General features: G+C 41.9%; 1 protein-coding gene across 5 annotated transcripts in view; it reads right to left on the bottom strand.

Annotated features, from left to right (window-relative positions):
* GLRB (glycine receptor beta) overlaps positions 1–19,441 on the bottom strand; it is a 71,537-nt gene that overhangs the window by 37,625 nt on the left and 14,471 nt on the right. For all 5 annotated transcript variants that reach the window (XM_075930121.1, XM_006121851.4, XM_006121852.4 and 2 more), the window contains exons 3-6: positions 12,924–13,030; positions 9,622–9,689; positions 3,458–3,687; positions 1,425–1,507 (exon numbers count right to left, since the gene is read on the bottom strand). In XM_075930121.1, the coding sequence (XP_075786236.1) occupies positions 1,425–1,507; positions 3,458–3,687; positions 9,622–9,689; positions 12,924–13,030 (488 nt within the window). The remainder of the gene's footprint in view (positions 1–1,424; positions 1,508–3,457; positions 3,688–9,621; positions 9,690–12,923; positions 13,031–19,441) is intronic.

Below are 19,441 nucleotides of genomic sequence, written 5' to 3'. Positions count from 1 at the left end.
AGTTTAAACCCATAGCCAAATCCATTTAATTTAGAGAATTTTGTAACTTTTTTCCAGATGGTGGCCTTTTTCTAAAAAAGACTAACTCTATGTAAGAAATAGTTTGGTTTGGAAATTCTATTAGTCAAGTAATTAAGTAAAACAAAACATCAAATTGGTAACAGCTAAGTGAAACAAGAAAGCCTCCCCACTATTGGAACTGGAAGAAAACACAGGGGCTGTGTCTACACTGGCATGAATTTCCGGAAATGCTTAAAACGGAATACTATTCCGTTTTCAGTTTTTCTGGAAAAGGAGCGTCTACATTGGCAGGCTGCTTTTCCGGAAAAGCCCCTTTTCTGGAAAAGCGTCTGTGGCCAATGTAGACGCGCTTTTCCGGAAAAGAGCCCCGATCACCATTTTCGCGATCAGGGCTTTTTTCCAGAAAAGACTACTGGGCTGTCTACAGTGGCCCTTTTCCGGAACAGTGTTCCGGAATAAGGACTTATGCCCGAGCGGGAGCAGAATAGTTTTTCCGGAATAGCAGCTGATTTTGTACAGCAGAGCATTGTTGCTTTTCCGGAAATTCAAGGGCCAGTGTAGACAGCTCGCAGCTTATTCCGGAAAAGCGGCTGATTTTCCGGAATAAGTGGCCTAGTGTAGGCACAGCCAGGTAGTTATTCTATGGACTAATTCTTACTGTTGCAAGTTGAATTAAAAAGGACAAAAGCTTAAGTCACACTATAACTTCAAGGGAGAGGATAATAATCAATTGCTTGTCCTCACCACTTTGAATACAGCATGTCTGGTATTAAAGAAAAGGTAATTGTTTCTAATGGAATGGAAAAAACTGTTCATGCATACTTCCTCCTTGAGTAAATATGGTATCTGTAATGCTGCTAATGAGCCTCATATTGGAGTTCTTCTCAGGAAAACTTTGCTTGATATCAAAGGTTTTGGGGAATTAAAGGACTGTATGAATTAGCCCAGTATTAAAATTTTAAAACCTAATTCAAACCTAGTATTATTAGGCAGGTGCAGGCCTATTTAACTTAGCAGATTTACTCTCAATGATACAATGGATAATAAAGCCTACAATATTCTGCAGAAGAAATGTTTGTCATACAAGATACAACTACCTGAGGGAAACACTAATTCATTTTTCCAAGTGATATATATGCTCTGATTTTACTCAATGCATTTTAAACATCTTAAAAACACTAAACATTATTATGTGTTTGCTAGCAGAAAACTAAAAATAGAACAGATTAAAAACATTGAATTTTCTTGTAGGAAAGAAGTGTACATTTAAATTTGTAGTAATCACAGAATATTAATTTTAAAATTAAGAAGTCTTTACACTAAACATAAATAGAGTATTTCTTGTTTGATTTTCAGGCCTGCCTAGAAGGTAACTATTTTTATGCATAGACTTATTTACATACAGCTCTCCAATTGCATCTTGCAACGCTGTGTATCCATAGGAAACAAGGTCAAGTCCAAAGGGCATGACAGAGTAACGGATAATCTGAAAACAGAAAAATAGATCTTAGACATAATTTGCACTGCTTTGTAAGTAACAAACTAGAGTAAGACTGTCTCTGTGCATGTACAGAGTGTAAAAGTACAAAAATAATAAGAATCTATAGTATAGTATAGTGACTCAATTTTCTGTTGTCACTGAGAATCTGATTCCAAAATAATGGGGTGTTGAACCAGCATCATTCTAGCTGTATTCATGTATTTTGTCAGCAAAATTCTGTATGGTTTAGAAATACAGGATGAACCTCGTTAGTCTGGCAACATCTATGGTCTGGCATGATTTTAGTTGGCCAGATTTACCATGGGTGTGGCCATGTTTCCCACAGTCCCATAAAGTTTTTGTTTATAGCCACCAATTCAGGCTCTCAATGTTCTGTGCCACTATTTAGCTTTAATTTACCACTAACTAAATGTCTTCCAAGAGCCCAGTAAGTAGGGGAAGCATTGGTAATGCTGCTAGACAATATTGATCTCTTGGGATCGGACAAATTCTCAGATCGGAACTGGTCAGGTCCTGGACAAGAGAGTTCAACTTGTACAGCAATAAGGCTTTTCATGTATAAACTTTTATAGGAAAAATGCTCACCTTGTTAGTCAGTGTGTGTCTTTGATGGGTCTGGGTGGTGGGAGGGGGAAAACTCAAGTGAGAGCACCTGGGGCAATATTACACTATGGGGAGGCTGCTGCTTTCTCATTTCCCCTTCACTCCATCCTGTGGGGGGAAAAGAGGGAGGACCACATCCTTTCTTCTTTTGCTGCCACTGAACAGTATAGTAAGCAGTTAGGAGAGGCCAACTGAGCTGAGGGAGGATTGTTTCTGCTTACTGTTGGCAAGTAGCCAGGATAGGGACTTTTCAAGCCCCACCTTTTATCTATAGAGCTGGATTTCACAATGCCAAGGATGAAGCTGATTGCCAAATTTTGTTTGGGGTCTGGAAGAGATTTCTGGTTTTCCACATGACAAAACTGTCAAACTGCTCTGTGGATTTTTTTTCCCTTCCATCCAGCACCTTGAAGGTCTACTTTGGGGATTTAAATTATATTCAACCAGTGGGTTGCTTGGGAATGGGCCTCATACACACTGTTCATGGTGATGGGGTTGCCATCATGTTTCATGCAGTATATGGCTCTCCTCATCTCTCTCTCTTGTGTGGAGGAAAGGAATGGATTGGCATTCTAACTTCCAGCCAAGCCTGAGAGTATAGAGGGGGCATTGCTCCCATATCCATCCTCAGGTTTGCAGAACCCAAGTCCATTGATACCAAGTGAAATCCACATTCGAAGAGCCCTGCCAGGTAATTTGGGGTAGTGGTCTCCCATTCAGCAATAGCTATAGTAAGATTGTAAGTTTCTGTATTTAAATATACAATGGCACATTGTTACAAATACAATTAAATTTGTTTTTGTTGAGGATTGAGTTAGTGGCTAAAATGGAAACAGTCTAATAAAAAATATTTGGATCAATTGAAAAACTTATCTCCAGTATTACACTGACCCTAATCAGTATTTTCCTACAACATTACAGACCATAGGATAATCCCTTATCAACTGGGGCTTGTTTTTTAATTTTCTGCTTCCAGATGCAGCAATTGTTAGTAGCTATAAATCAGATTCTTATTAACATAGGGTGTATCTAATGTGGTCTGAAAACTGTATCACTTACTCTGAAAGGCCCTAATTGTTGTCAGATTATTATCATAATAGACAAAGTATCAATCAATATTCTTTAGAATCTGTAGTTTTGAGAACTTCTGATTTATTTGTATATATTTTATTTAATATCAATACCAGCTGAAAGTACTATTGATTATTATCTTTGTAAATTATACATATTACTAAGCTGCAAACTGAGAAGTATGTCCTACACCAAATAACTTATTGAAGATTATTCAAACAAAACCAACAGTAAATATTTACAATTAAAGTAATACAATACCTCATGCTGACTAGAACATCTCCATCCCGAAATATAAATAGAAGAATATTTTCTTGAGTGACATCATGGAAATTGGCATTCTTTTCATTTGCAAAGAACAAATCTGGCTTCCACAGGCATTTAAACATTGTTGGATCCACAGTCAACGTATCTGAACCCCTCCAGTCATTGGGCAATTTAAGTCTGGGGTCATTCCACTTCTGTCTTAGGAAGATGTTAACTCTGTAATCCTGATGAGAAGAACTTGTAAGTGTGTAGCCACAAAAACACCAAAATTAATACAAACATCCAAAAATCATGCGGGCTCGAAAATGAAAAAAGATTTTGAGTTAGCGATTTTCCTATAATGGATACAATTGATCATTCTTCAGTACAATATACTGTCATGATTTTCTCGGTTTTTTTAAAAAGAGAATTAGCTCAAAGATAGCTAAAGTGAGGTTACATGCTTTCTTTAGATTAACTATCTTAAACTAAGAGAATGTGGGCCAAATTCTGCCTTCCCTTACATCTGTGAAGCCTCAATGACAGCAATGATACCTTCTGTGTGTACATGAAGATTGGGTGTAGTCTTATAGTTCTACAAAATATATGTATTTCAGGCTGCAAGATATCAGGCAGAGCCCATATGTATTTCACACTTACATCAATCCTCTGACCCGGTAAATGTAAATTGCAGCACATGCTTCAGCTGGTTATACAGTATGTTAACAATGTGGCACCACATTATGAAAGTAGAAAACAGGGCAGAGAAGTAATGCTTAGGAGCCATAGAATAAACTAAGAAACCAAAGAAATATGAAACGGTTTTCCAAATTTTGGTGTCAGTCCATTGCTGTACTGGTGATGTTATGCCCCTGGAGTAACTTGAAATAATCTCTCCCAAAGGTAGCTAGAGCTCATTCATTCCACCATGCATGCTGAACCTCACTGAGATAGTACAGGCACAATTAAAAGTAGAATTTGACATTGACAGAGCAGCACTGTAGACCATACTCATGCAAAAATCAAGCAAAATTCTTCCTGAATTCTGAGAACACATGGATGATAGTACAATCAGATCTAAAGAGAACCACATTTTGCCTTCAGTAAATGAAGCAGATTATCTGAATGGTAGCCACATGCATTTCATCCTCAGTGAGAGCAGTGTGCATCCAGGGAACTATTTGACCCAGAATATCAACTATGATTTTCACTCTTACTGCCTGTTCATTAAGGTTTAAGATAGATGCATGCTGTGAACCAAAAATGGAGGGAAAGAGTTATCTTAATTTTTTTTTAAAAGTTAAAAACCTTTATGCAACATAAGTCCTTGCTTTAGACCTCCTAATACTTCTTGTGTTTTATGTATGTCTATTAAAGGGTAAATATTCTGGGATATAGTCTGTCATGAAATGCATATCTTGCATAATAGATAACTCTCTGCCAGTGCTTTACAAATGATAATAAATTGTTATGGATGAAACAACATGTGGTGGAGATTTAAGTACATTTGGATGTGTCATTATGCCACACCAATTATAAAAGATCATTTCTTGTACAAGTTAGTCTCTTTCGCACAATATATTCTGGGCAGTCTTCCAAAATATTGTCTTTATGACTAAACATAATTGTAAATAACAAAAATAATTAACTGAAAAATACATTAAATACATTGATATTAAATATTATTTTATACGATAATATACAATAAGCATACTTCTGGAAAAGCTATAGTTAATAATAGAGATGTATAGCTTTCTCACAGTCTGTTCTTGGTGAAAAAAAATATGACCTGATTTTCATTTACATTAAAGCTAGGGATGTAACTTTTAAATGATAAACACACACTTAGCGGGTGATGCTTATCAGTAATTGCTTAACCAATGGCTTGGCTAGAATGCTCCCCACCCAAGGCACAGTGTCCCTGGCACAAGCTGCCCACCCCCACCTGCAGCGAGCTCAGCCCAACCTGGCCAGAGCAGCCCGTAGCAGGGTAACCAGGATTTTCCATCCTAATTACAGCCCATTTTATACCACTTTAGAAGTGTAAAAGTAGGATAAATGTAAGGGCCCTTTGTACTACCAGCATGATGTAAAGAAAGCTTAATATACATGAAAACTCAGGCTATTCTCGTCATCTCCAAATGTAACTTTTCAATTGCATGTATAATTATGGCTCTGTTTGCTTTTTGTATTGCTGAAACTCCCATCCTGTATGGAAATTAGTTGTGTTCAAACCATTTGTGATAAATACAATTCATTGTTTATTCTCTCTAGCATGCCATTATTCATTATACTGAATATAGAGTTCCTCCAAAAATCTACTCTCCCTGTTACAACCGAAAAAGCTGCTTCTTCAATTTGATAAAGACAAAGGGTACGTCTACACTACGTTAATTTGAACTAACTTAGTTCAACTAACTTAGTTCAACTAACTAAGCTAATTCAAACTAACGGATCCAGACTAAAAAACTAGTTCGAATTAGTGTTTTGCTAATTCGAACTAGCATGTCCACATTAAGTGGACCCTGAACCAGGCTTAAGGATGGCCGGAAGCAGTGCCAGCAGGGCATCAGAGGAGGACTTAGAGCATGGAGATGCTGTCTCAGGCTAGCCGAGGGCTGCACTTAAAGGGTCCCGACCCCCACCCCGGACAGACAGTTCTCAGGGGTGCCCCGCTTGCAAAGCAGTCCTGGCTTGGAGTGCCCAGAGTACCCACACTGGGCACATCACAGCACTCGGCCATCAGCCCGGCTGCACTTGCTGCAGGCTGCCATCTGGGGAGAGGGGGCAGATGCTACCTAAGTTTCTACCATTCCCTCTGCCTCTCCTTGGGTCTAGCATATGTCTGCACTAAACCCAGATAGCTTTTGGTTTCCCTTTCTTTTTATTGCCCTTTTTGCCTCTTTGAATTATATTGTGATACAAGGTAGGAACTATGGAATGACCCAGATCACATCCATTTATACTGGATAACCAGATGACGGGTGTGGTATTTATTATTATTATATCCTCCTTCAGCCAATGCTGATATCAAGGTGGAAACCAGTCTCTTCCATTCTTCACAGTGTTTTGAAGTTTGCAGGTGAACAAATTCAGGTGCCAATCACTTGGGTTAAATGTGCAATGTAGGCATAGCCTAAATGAGATGTTGATAGACTATTTACCCTTCCCTGATGAGGGTTCTTCTTAAGATTTCTCTTGGGCATCCACTTGTCTTCATATCAGTTAGTTTCTACTTGATAGCTTTATGTGGAAGTTTGTGTTGACATTCACAGTATATGCCCCAATTCCAGCTTTTTGTTCTGTTTCTGGTGGAATAGGCTGCTGGCTGGCTGATTTCACCATGGTCATGACATTCCAAACAAAATCCAGAAGCTCTCCTAATAGACCCAGAAGGTTGCCTTAAGGTATAACTCCAGCTATGTAAATAATGTAGCGGGAGTCGACATATCTTAAGCTGAGCTGGGCACCTTCTCCATTTGATCCTGTTGGCTTCCTGTACTCCATGGAACTCAAAGAGTCCCAGCACTGAACAGGGGCACCCACAGTGTTCGATTTAACAGGCCCTTTCTAGACCTGCTAAATCAAATGCCAGAAAATCCACCTTCAGTGTGGTAAATATAGACACATCCTTATGTACCTGTAAAAGGTAGACCCACAAAAAAAACCCTCACTTGAATAATCAAATTAGATAAATATACTTCAGGCCAAGCAATTTGCATACAAGGATATAGTAGACTTCCGATAATCCGGAATCTTCGGGACCTAGGTAGTTCGTCATATCTGATAATCCAGCACCATCAGGAGGTACTATAAGCTGGTTATACATATACACTGTATACATTACATACTGTATATAAAGTGTTTAACCCTTTTTATTGTACATACTGTATACAGTATACTGTAATGTTTTAGGTTTTTTAACCTTTTTACCCTTTTTGCTCGTTCAGCTGCTGCCTTGTGACTCATTTTTTGACAAAGCTCACTCACTAGGCTTTTACGATTTTGATGCTGGACTATCGGGAGTGCTGTACAGTTGGATGCCAGACTATTGGAGTTTTACTGTAGATGGTTTTGTGCTCAAGGTAGTTGCAATAGGTTTTTGGGGTGGTTTTTTTTTTAAGGCACATTCATTACATCACTTTTTTTTTTTTAACCATTTGGCTCTTGGTGAATCATAAAGAAACCTCTGTAAAAGTCACTTTTTAAAGTGTGCAATAAATTTTAGAAACATGAAAGGGCCATCTGGCCTAATATACCTAACATGTTAAACATTTATCTCCCTTTTACCCTTCTGCTTTTTTTCACATTTATCCCTCAATCTCCTTTTTTTCCCAGAACTAAATCCTAGGCTGTTTTGAGCACACTTACATTCTTTGTGTCAATGACAATCTCCTATAACACAATGCACATATTTATTATCCTTTGCAATAAAATACATCCAAATTCCCTATTTGCTCCTGATTAAACTTTAAAAAGTTTGTTTCCAAAATTTTCAAATATAAAGGTAAGACCTAAAGTCAGGCCTTATCACCATAAACACTTAAACATATGCTTAACTTTAAGCAGTTGGGCAATTCCATTGAAGTTGTCCGAGGATGTGCTTAAAATTAAGGACATATGTAAGGTGCACTGACACCAAAAGGGGCTTTTATTATTACTATTTAACATGTATATTGTAATCTATTTGTTTACATACTGTCCTTAACAGGGAAGTTTTCCTAAATTAGTTTGAAGTAAATGGACTGATCAATTCCTGCTGAACAACTAAGCTAATGATAACTGAAAAATAACAGGACTGAGGTGGTGGAGGAACCCAGTGAATTACCACAGGTATCTGAATTACATACAATTTATTTAAATGAAACTTCCTGAGTGATACAGGAGAGGAAATAATGTCATACTAATGAAATTCACAGATGGAATTGAAAACCTATAGGAAATTGGAAGCAGTTTCAAACATCAGTAAAGACAGAGATATAATACTCAAGAGACTTAAAGGGGATTTAAAAAGTGAGCAGAACCTCACAAATTGGATTAATCATGGAAAAAAGATAATATATTTGGAGGGGAAGTAATCTAAAAATAACGACAAGGAGTCCTGTGAAGACTATAAGTTGGCACAGGACTCCTTGTCACTTTTGCAGAGCCAGACTAACACGGCTACCCCTCTGAAAATCTAAAAATAGATATTCAGTGTGAGAAAAAAACCTGGAAAGCAGTAATGCAGAGGGAATGGACATCAAAGTTCATAATGCAATATGGCAACAAAAGAAGCCAATACAATGTAGGATGCACACACACGGATGAATGTAAGTTACTGGTATTTGACCTGATACCAAGTAGTTGGCCTGGACATTTACTGACTACTGAATAGGGATCTAAATAGTAGGCTGGAACTAGAGGCAGCAAGCAGAAGCAGGGAAACACACTGGGACAAATGGAAAAAAGCTTTATATTTAGACTCCTCATTCTTAAACAAAACTCCACATTTTCCAAACTTAAATGCAAGTCTTTCGCAGTACTGCTAATATCACTGGGTTCAGCAAGGACTAAGCTGATGAATATTCCTCATATTCAAGCAGAAGTTTTTTATACACATAAGAGAATGCTTCTCACCCTGGTACTCAGAAATGATAATAGTCACAAAATGACTTAATGCAGTAGGGAGTTCCCAATCATTACCATCTGTCTTTTATCAATACTCAATTATCTTCTCTCATCCTGGACAACAAACATGGGCATGAGTGTGATCTACTGTGCATTGATATTCCGTTTCTTTATGTTCAACTCTGCTTATTCATATCCTCAGATGCCTGGAAAATTAAGAATCTGAACACTACACATCCTCCTGCTCTTGGCATAGTAATCTTTCTATGCGCCTCATTTATAGACAACACATTCACTTTAAAGTTACACAACATGACAAAACTGGTTCACAAGGAAGTAATTGACCTCACACGAATACACATTCCCCTTCTGAGTAAGCAACGAAGAACCACACGCACATCTCTCAGAAGCCACTAGAGTTCATTTAATTTTTTAGGCCTTTAATCCATCAGATTTTAAATTCTCTCACAATTTATGAACAAGAGATACAATCCTCTTTGTGAATCAGTAAATTTAATTCAGTTTAATGTAATAAAATTTGCATGTGAATATTGAAATTTCACACTTACCATCGTTGTCTCTTGAATTGATCCAAAGCTATTAATGAAAATGTTGACTGTTACATCAACTGGAATTCCTAAAGAAAAACAAAGCATAGAAAATGCACAATAAGTTATACAATGTAAGATTTAGGTCCTGATTCTCTTGTGAACTAGTGACAATGGTAATGTAAAGGGAGCTTAAACTAATTAATTATACATACGTTAGGGTCCCTTTTAAATTCACTTAACAGTGCTCTGGCACATTTGCCGGCTTGCCCCCTTTACATTGAAAATTATGAAAATTCCAGTGATAAGAAAAATTCCGTAGCCCAATTCTCTTAGCTTACAATACTACGTGTGCAGTAGACTGGAATCTTTTGTAAATATCATGTTTCTGTGTTATCACAGTATAGTGATATAGAGCAGAGGTTCCCAACCACCGGTTCGCAGACTGGTGCTGGGCTGCAAACTGTTGGCTGGTAGGCCATGGCAGCTCTAGGGCCCCGGGGCTGGTGTCCTGCCCTGCCTCTCAGCCAACTAGTGTTGGGCAGGGACGGGGTCTCCTGAATGTGGAAGAACACTTGCATGGCGGGAGAGCCACTAGGAGTCCATCACAGCAGCCTTAGAGCAGCCGTGATCCAGGTAGCAGCACTCAGCAGGTGTTTGGGAGGCAGCTCTAGGCTAGGTGAAGGGAGCAGGGAAGGCACTCAGGGCTCCGGAGATGAGACTAGTGCTGGGGGCAGGCTCTGGAGGTGGGGGACTCTGAGGCAGGGAGCTGCCACTGAGGGGCTCTGGGAGTGAAGCTAATATTGGGAAGCTTTGGGAGCAGGACTAATACTGAGGAGCCCTAAGGGATGGGGGTCTCTAAGAGGCAGAGGGCTGACACTGGGGCATCTGGGGTGTGGAGCTGGTACTGGGGTGCTACGGGGCCAGGGCTGGCACTGGGAGGGTTTGGGGGACAGGGTTACTACTGGGAGCTGGCACGGGGAGGTTCTGGGAGGTTGGGTGCAGTAGGGTTCTGGAAACAGGAGGCTGGCCCTGGGGTGGCTGGTAGCGTGGGGCTCAAAGGAGTGGGGGGGGGGGTGGCTCTGAGTCATTTGGGATGGACTGATATAGACAACATATGTATGCAGGAAAGACACATACTTTGGGCTCTCCTAATCAATTTGTGACATTTATTCTTGGTTTAAGTCTGATGTGAGTGTGTAAAGGATTGTGGGTTGTGGTGGGATATAAAAATGGCCCTTTGAAGCCTCTTCATTCTCAGTACAATATAGATTGATGAACCTGAGGGTTGCTCTTGCATACTCTTCCTTGGTGACTACAACTTTACATGGTGGGGCATTTAAAATCCCAAAGATCCTAAGAGATATGTTGGAACCATAGTTCCTGGTGACGTACACCCAAGATAAATGGACAATGGGTAGAAAGGGACATGGAAAAAAAGCAATTCTCTGGTCCTCCAGGATGAGGATTGAGCAATAGGCCAATGCTACAAGATAGCCATTCCATCATGATGGACAGGGATGGCAATGTGTTGCTTTTTTACCTTATTTAGGGCATAAAAAAGGGAAACATTCAAATTCAGAATCTAATACACATTTAATTAATATTATTCCAATTCATTCTGCTAAGATTTACTAGTGAAAATGTAGATTTTGCCTTATGCACAACGTTGATAGTATGGCCATGCTAGCTCCTCCTGTAAGTGGCTGAGTGCCCTCAACTCCTATTGCCTTCAGTGATGTTGAGGGTGCTCAGTACCTTGAAGATTTAGACCAGCTCTGTGTGAGCCAAGAAAACCAGTCATGCTTGAGAAATATTTTAACTTGGACAAATCACTTGTCAGAAAATATTATTCTTCCCTTATCTCCCTCTGAATTGATGCAACATTTCAGTCCTGATTCATTTGGGTGGGAGAAAAGAAATCAAATATTAGCAGTAAGATTTGGGGCTATGTGCCTACCTATAACTGAATATCACAGACTATTAAGTGGGCTTTTTTTGAGGGAGGAGATGACATTTTGAGGTTGGGAGGGAAGTTTAATACTTTTATAAAGTTAGCCGAGTAGAGACAGCTGAAGAACCGTTTTCCCTTGGAAAAAGGAAAAGTCTTTATGTTGAGGACAAGTTGATAAAGGGATATCTGTAGCACTCTCTTCAGAAGCACAATCAAGATTATACCTCTCCAGAGTAATTTCCTTCATATTATATATGTGTATGATACAATTATATAGTACATACACATATAGTTACATATGATTTTTAATGTGGTAGAAGCCACACTCCCAATCTGCAGTGCAAATGTTATAAAAATTTTGTGCTTTCTGAAAGGAGAAAATCTCATTCCTGGAAAGCTTAAAATGCAGCTGTAAGAGTTATGAGGGTTTTTAAAAGAGAATATATACCTGTCATTATTGTAACAATACAGAAGTGATAGCTGTTAAAGGCATGTACTTAAGCAATGAGCCACATTAAGGGTACGTCTAAACTACATGCCTCCGTCGACAGAGGCGTGTAGATTATACAGATCGGCAGAGGGAAATGAAGCCGCGATTATTTTAATCACGGCTTCATTTAAATTTCAATGGCTGCCCCGCTCTGCCGATCAGCTGTTTGTCAGCAGATCGGGGCAGTCTGGACGCGCCGCGTCGACAAAGAAGCCTTTCTTGATCGGCACAGGTAAACCTGGTTTCACGAGGCATACCTGTGCCGATCAAGAAAGGCTTCTTTGTCGACGCGGCGCGTCCAGACTGCCCCGATCTGCCGACAAACAGCTGATCGGCAGAGCGGGGCAGCCATTGAAATTTAAATGAAGCCGCGATTATTTTAATCGCGGCTTCATTTCCCTCTGCCGATCTGTCTAATCTACATGCCTCCGTCGACAGAGGCATGTAGTCTAGACACACCCTAATTTCCCACGTGCAGCAATAAGATAAATGGGAATTACAATTTTTGTGTGCTTTAGGAAAACTATACCATAAGACCTAAATTCCGTAGTATTTTCATGATAATCTTAAAAAGAAGTTAAGTAAAACAGTTCAATGCTTTAAACATATACTGCTTCGAAAATAGTATTCAAATACCACTTTAAAACCATACAATTTAATTTGTAAAAGCCTTAGATTGAAAAAATCCCTAAAACCACTCCATGGAGTTATTTATCAGCTAACAAGGGTAAATATCTTTCAACAGTTTCACCCTCTTTCCAGAAATGTAATCCTAAATCCTTTCAAAAATCTGGTTAGCACAGATTCAGTGCATGTGGATTTTAAAAAGGAAATGTTATTAACTTGAAAAGTAGAAAAAGTCTTTTATACGTGACAAACCTTTGAAATTTGGTCTTATCCTGGGATCATAACTGACCAACAGCCTATTCAAGGTATTGCTAGTAGAATTAACAGGTACTCTTGCAAGATCTTCAGCTGATTGCTGGCTGCAAAATAGTTGATTGGTTATTGTTAAGATACAAGGCACTGCAAGTCTGACAGTTCTGAGTAATTTTAAAATACTGTAAGTATTCAAAACGCATCATACATATAAATCTCCCATGGGTTTATCCCTTTCAAGAAACTTATAGGATGTGTCTACATTGGCATCCCTTTCCGGAAAAGGGATGCTAATGAGACACATTGCAATTGCAAATCCGTGGAGGATTATTCAAGTAGGAATAAGAGATCCTCCAGAAAAGGGCTTATTTTCCGGAGAATCACGTCTAGACTGGTGCTTTTCTCCGGCTTATCCCCAAGCTGGAAAAAAGCGGCAGCCATGTAAATGCAAATGCCGCGGCGGATATTTAAATCCCCCGCGGATTTGCAATTGCGATGTGTCTCATTAGCATCCCTTTTCCAGAAAGGGATACCAATGTAGACACAGCCATACTGTATTGAATCTTACTTTTACCTGTTTAATTCTAAAACAATCTTACTTTACCTGTCTAATTCTAATAGTACTCACATTTCAAAATTTTCTTCATAATGTTATACAAACCATGAAAACTGTAATGATTTCTGATTGTAAACTAAATAAAAAACTAAAAACACTGAATAAGTAAAATTGAACTCATGATTTTTTTTATCAAATATCAGAGATGCTTTAACTTCTTCATTACTAGAAGCAGCCTACTGGACTACATGTTAGGTCCCAAAGCAGTCTGTTGCTTTTCATGTGACAGAGTCAGCTATATTACAGAGAGAGTTAGGATATGTCTACACAGCAACATTATTTTGAAATAACTAGTGATAACTTATTCCACGTCTATACAGCAGGCAGTTATTTCAAAATAATGTCAAAATACTAACAAGCTCGAGGACTTCTTATTCCGACTCTTGTAACCCTCATTGTACAAGAAGTAAGAGAAGTCTGAGGAAGAGTGCTCTATTTCAAAATAAGTCCTGTGTAGACACACCCAATTTTGAAATAAGCTATGCAATTGAAGTTGTTCAATTTGCATAGCTTATTTTGAGTTAAGCCCTGTTGTGTAGAAACACCCTTAGAGACTACTAATTTAAATTGGCAAATCCTGATACCCTTTTCAACTGAAAAAAGAGGCTGCAGTCTCATTTTATTTTTGATGAGAGAACTGCAAAATCCTCATTAACTGTTTTTCATTACTGTTCACGTTTTAGGTGATTACTCTTACCTGTCCCAAGCTAACTTTACTTTTATTAGAGTAGCTTCTGAATTCTGATATTAAAGTCAGTGAGCATATACATTCATTTACCTCCGCACACACCCCTTTTGCAACTCACCCATCCAATTCAGTAGACTATCTAAACTCACAGTCTGATTATGCTAGATATATGTGATTATTAAATTCCAAGACTCCAGAGTAACCCCAAACAAAATGAAAAAAAAAATGAAACAACAAACCTAAGCCTATTTGTGATTTATCACAACTAGATCAGTGCTGGGCAATGAGTGACCTGCAAACTGGATGCCGTTTGCCAAGGTTAGCCCCGATGGACCACTAGATGCTTTATTTACCTTCATGTCTACAGGTATGGCCACTTGCAGCTCCCATTGGCAGTGGATTGCCAATCCCAACCAATGGAAGCTGTAGGGATAACATATTAATGTATTGAAAATGATTCCTCCAAATGGAAGTGACTCCCCATAATTTGTTCCCCACAACTTAAAGTGTTTAGATTTATTATTAATTCTTCTTCTTATTATTATTAGTTAAGATTGTTAAATGTTTAGATTTATTATTATTATTGCCCCTTTAGAATATAATGTATTAGGTCATGTAACTTAGAACTGTTAAGAATATAATCCTATGTAACCAGAAACAGCCCCGCCCCCCCCCCCCCGCCCCCTGTGCTCCAGGGCATGTTCAAGTTTGTGCAAGGGGGCTGCTTGAAATTGACATTGCAAAGATACATTGTAACAATGCATTGTCAAACCACTAACTCTGCTATGGGAGCCAAGCCCTGTAATTGACTAAGGGCATTGTTAGTTAATTGACGCCTGTTCTCTTTAAAACATTGTAACTTTACTCAGCACTCAGAGAATGTTTTAAGCAATACCACCCAGAAACTTTTTGTACCTACAACTCTGATATATGTAAAGTTATTATTATACAAAAACATTGTATGGGAAACATTAATTAAGGAATGTATGTAAGAGAGAGAGAGTGCTTGGATGATGAATGAATGGTTCTGAGAGGTGCCAGCCTGAGAATACAGCAACAAAGGGCTGAAGAAGGCGTCAGGTGCCAGTGCAACCAAAAGGTGTCAAGTGGAGAAACTGGAGGTCCACCCGATGAGATCACTGACGAGCACCTGGCAGCTACCCTGGAGACATCAGCATGATGCAGCAATTTCCATAGACTGGCATAGGAAGAAATTCCTATAAGAACTGGACTAAAAAACTATGGAACCAGAGTCCAAGGTTCTGCTGCCAGCCTACCAGGAGCTTCAGATGCGCATCTGATCAGGACTTCGCTCCCCACTACCATCACTTGTGTACAAAGTACCTGGCCAGTATTCTGTCACAAGCAACTTCCAGGCTGGTAACTATACACAGAACTTGAATGAATGGATGTATGAATGAATGGTTTTATATATATATATATATATGTATAAGTGTATAAGGGTTAAGTAGTGATAGGAATAAGTAGTTAAACAAGGTTGTTTGCTTCTATCTTTTCTTTATTTTTTTTATTATCTTTACAATAAATGTGGCTTTTTGCCTTATCCCCCTCATAAGATCCTGCTTGCTTTTATTTGGTACAACAAAGCTGCCAAAGTGATTCCGGAAAAGCAGCCTGCCAATGTAGATGCTCCTTTTCCGGAAAAACTTAAAACGGAATAGTATTCCATTTTAAGCAGTTCCGGAAATTCGTGCCAGTGTAGAGACAGCCCCAGTAAGCCTAGCTTAGGGTTTCCAATTCTGGTCAGATGTATTCCTGGAAATTTTATCACTTGACTCAATCTTTAAGATTCATCTTTAATTCTTGGAGACTCCACAACAATCCTGGAGGGTAACTCTTAGGGTACGTCTAGACTACAGAGTTTTGTCGACAGAAGTTTTGTCGACAGAATCTGTCGACAAAACTTCTGTAGACAAAGCACGTCTAGACTACTGAAACAATAGACAAAACTTTTTGCTTTGTCGACAGAGAGCGTCCAGACTGCAGGACGCTCTGTCGACAGAAGAAAGTACCCGGAACTGCTTTGTCAAGTCACAGGTGCAGCATGTACTTCCTTGTTCTGCTGCCTGCACTTTGCAGAGACGCATGCTAAAAGGGGCACCCCCCCCCCCCCGACTAGCCCTTGCTCTGCTGCTGCAGCTGCCTAGAGGGATAGCAAAGGTTCTGCAGTACCTGTTTGGAGTGCCCTGCTTCCTGGCACAGCACAGCAGTGTGGGGTTTTTTTTTTTGAAGGTTTTCCCTAACCTTTGTTTACCATGGAGCGAGAGCTTCCCCTGGCCAGGCGCTGGCCCCACTCCACGGTGCTTCAAATGCTGCTGCAACTGCATGAGACAATCATGCTGTTAATGCCTGGTCCAGAACCTGAGCCCAGACTGGAGCCCCTCCTTCAGGATGCAGCAGCACTGTTCCTGCCTCCAAACTTTTTCCCGGACAGGCGATGTTGGAGGAGGGAAACAAGTACAGACTGGTGGGCCCGGCTCGTAATGGAGCAGTGGGATGATCAGGCTTGGCTCCAAAACTTTAGGATGCGGAAGTCCACCTTCCTGGAGCTTTGCAACTGGCTTGCCCCCATGCTGCAACAACAGGACACCCACCTGCGCCCTGCCGTCCCACTGGAGAAGAGGGTAGCTATTGCCCTCTGGAAGCTGGCCACTCCTGATAGCTACCGGTCAGTGGGACACCAGTTTAGTGTGGGGAGATCAAGTGTTGGTGCTGTGTTGATGGAGGTAAGTCCCTTGGGGATGGGGGGGAGGGCAGTCCGTAAGGGGACTGTAACCAAAAAAGGGTGGTTGGGGGGCAATGGAGGGGAGGTGGTGGAGGGCTCCTGTGCCTTACACCATCATACTACTGGGAGCAATCACTGGGAGGCGGGGGAGGGGGGGTCGCCAAAGGACTTAGGCAACCCCTCTTACTTCATAATCTGTGTGTGTTTGTATGTGTCTATTTTTGCAGGTGGCGAGGGCCATCAACTCAGAGCTGCTGAATCGGATTGTCCACCTCGGAGACCTAGACACGATCATAGCTGGTTTTGCAGGGCTGGGATTCCCAAACTGCGGAGGAGCGCTCGATGGAACGCACATTCCCATCCGTGCACCACCCCATCGAGCCGCCCGGTATATCAACAGGAAAGGGTACTTTTCCATTGTGCTGCAGGCCCTGGTTGACCACCGTGGACTATTTACGGACCTGTGTGTGGGGTGGTCGGGCCAGGCACATGATGCTCGGATCTTCCGCAATTCACACCTGTACAAAAGGCTGCAGACAGAAACCTTCTTCCCCTAGCGAACCTCTGCTATCGGGGACGTAGAGATGCCGGTCTGCATTGTGGCCAATGCAGCGTACCCCCTCATGCCCTGGCTTATGAAGCCATACACAGGGCATCTGACCCCGAGCAAGGAAGTGTTTAATGCACACCTGACACACGCCCGTTTACAGGTAGAATGCGCATTTGGCCGGGTGAAGGGAAGGTTTAGGTGTCTGCTAACTCGCCTTGACATGGGGGAACACAATATCCCAGAGGTGGTGGCAGCATGTTGCATCCTCCACAACCTGGTGGAGAGCAAAGGGGAAGCCTTCCTCCCAGGTTGGGGGCCAATGGCTGAAGTGGAGGGCAGGCGGTTTGCGCAGCCTCGGACAGCTGCCGTTCGCCAAGCCCATCAGGTGGGGGTTTGCATCCGGGAGGCTCTGCGTGAGCGCTTCTCAGCTGGAGCCCTATGACTCCCCAAGGTATCCCCAATGGGGTCTGTGGGCCTTCCCCCCAATCCCAAAACCTTCCCTCCCACAATCCATCCCTGCAGCAGCCTCTGAACAGTTAAGGCGCACACACCATGTTAAACTTGAAAAATATGTTTATAAAGGAGTAACGTAAGAAATTAGATCAGTTATACAAAATAGAATTGTTCAACAACAGTGAAAAATAAAGTTCTTTTTTTAACTAATAACATGTGTTTATAACTGTGGTAGAAGGAGGAATTTCCAACATGGAGTGAGGGAGGGAGGGAGGGCAGACACCTTAAGGGTAATGGTGGCCTCGCCTGGGCCGCAAGGCTTTGCCACCCCTGGTCCGTGGACCCAGTCGGGCTCGAGTGGGGGCTGACAATGACTCTGCTCTAGTGGGGGGGGGAGGGGCAGGGGCTCAGGGGGAGGACAGGGGGTCAGAGGGGGAGGACGGGGGGTCAGAGGGGGAGGACGGGGGGGGTCAGAGGGGGCTGGAGCTGGATGGGCAGGAGTCCCCCCCAGGGGGAAGAGGACCTGGCACAGCCAGGGACTCCCGGACGGTGGCACACATACTGCTCCACTCTGAGAGGAAGTCCTGCAGCAGGCGACTATGCCACCAAGCCTCCTCCCTCGCTCTTTCAGCCATGGTCCCTTGCATTTTGGCCATGGTCCTCTCCATTTTCTCCATGGCCTCCACATGCCACTTTAGGAGGTCATTATAGGTCCTCCAATGCCTGCGGGTGCTGTGGGACCGGGTGGGTGGTGGCACAGGAGTTGCGCGGCAGACAGCTGCAGCAGGTCCGGCTGTGGAGAAGAAGAGGAAGAACCGATCAGTGTTAGCAATTCACACACAAGTCCATACAACAAGGGATGGGAATGTTGTTACTGGTAGGCCACGTCTGGCCTTGCCAGCTGCCTCGGCTGCACAGGGGACCCGTTGTGGCTAGGACAATGTCCACCTCCACCCCCTAGATCCTGCCGCCCTCCACTGTGGCTGTCCAGGCCAGATCAGTGTGCAGGAACAGTAGGACAGGGGCCTGCTGCACCTTGGGTCTCCCATGCCCCCCACCCACATACCCACCACCTGCCCGCCTGCCTGTACATGCACAGAGATGCAAGCTGTCCAGGAGGGAGGACCAAGATGTGAACACTGCTCTGCATCCTCTCTGCTCCCACCTCCCCTGTTCTGTGTCTGTGACCCTGCCTGTACTCACCTGATGTTCCTTCTCCAGCATTGGATGGTGCCTGCGAGGCTTCCTCTGTCTCTGGGACAGGCTGCAGAGTCAGGGTCAGGGTGTTCTCCGTCTGCTCCTCTGCCTCCTCCTCCTCGACATCGTCCCTGGGGACCTCCTGCCGGCTATGCTGCACCAGTGTGTGCAAGCCTGTCTGCACGAGCACGGTGCAGACATTGGTTCCTGGCCTCCCAGGATACAGTCCAGTTCCTCATAATAGGTGCAGTGCACTGGGGCTGCACCT

The sequence above is a fragment of the Pelodiscus sinensis genome, chromosome 5 (assembly GCF_049634645.1).
Source record: "Pelodiscus sinensis isolate JC-2024 chromosome 5, ASM4963464v1, whole genome shotgun sequence".
NCBI classification, from domain to species: Eukaryota; Metazoa; Chordata; order Testudines; family Trionychidae; genus Pelodiscus; species Pelodiscus sinensis.
Note: the sequence above shows the minus strand (reverse complement) of the source record. Positions and strands in the feature narration are given on the sequence as shown.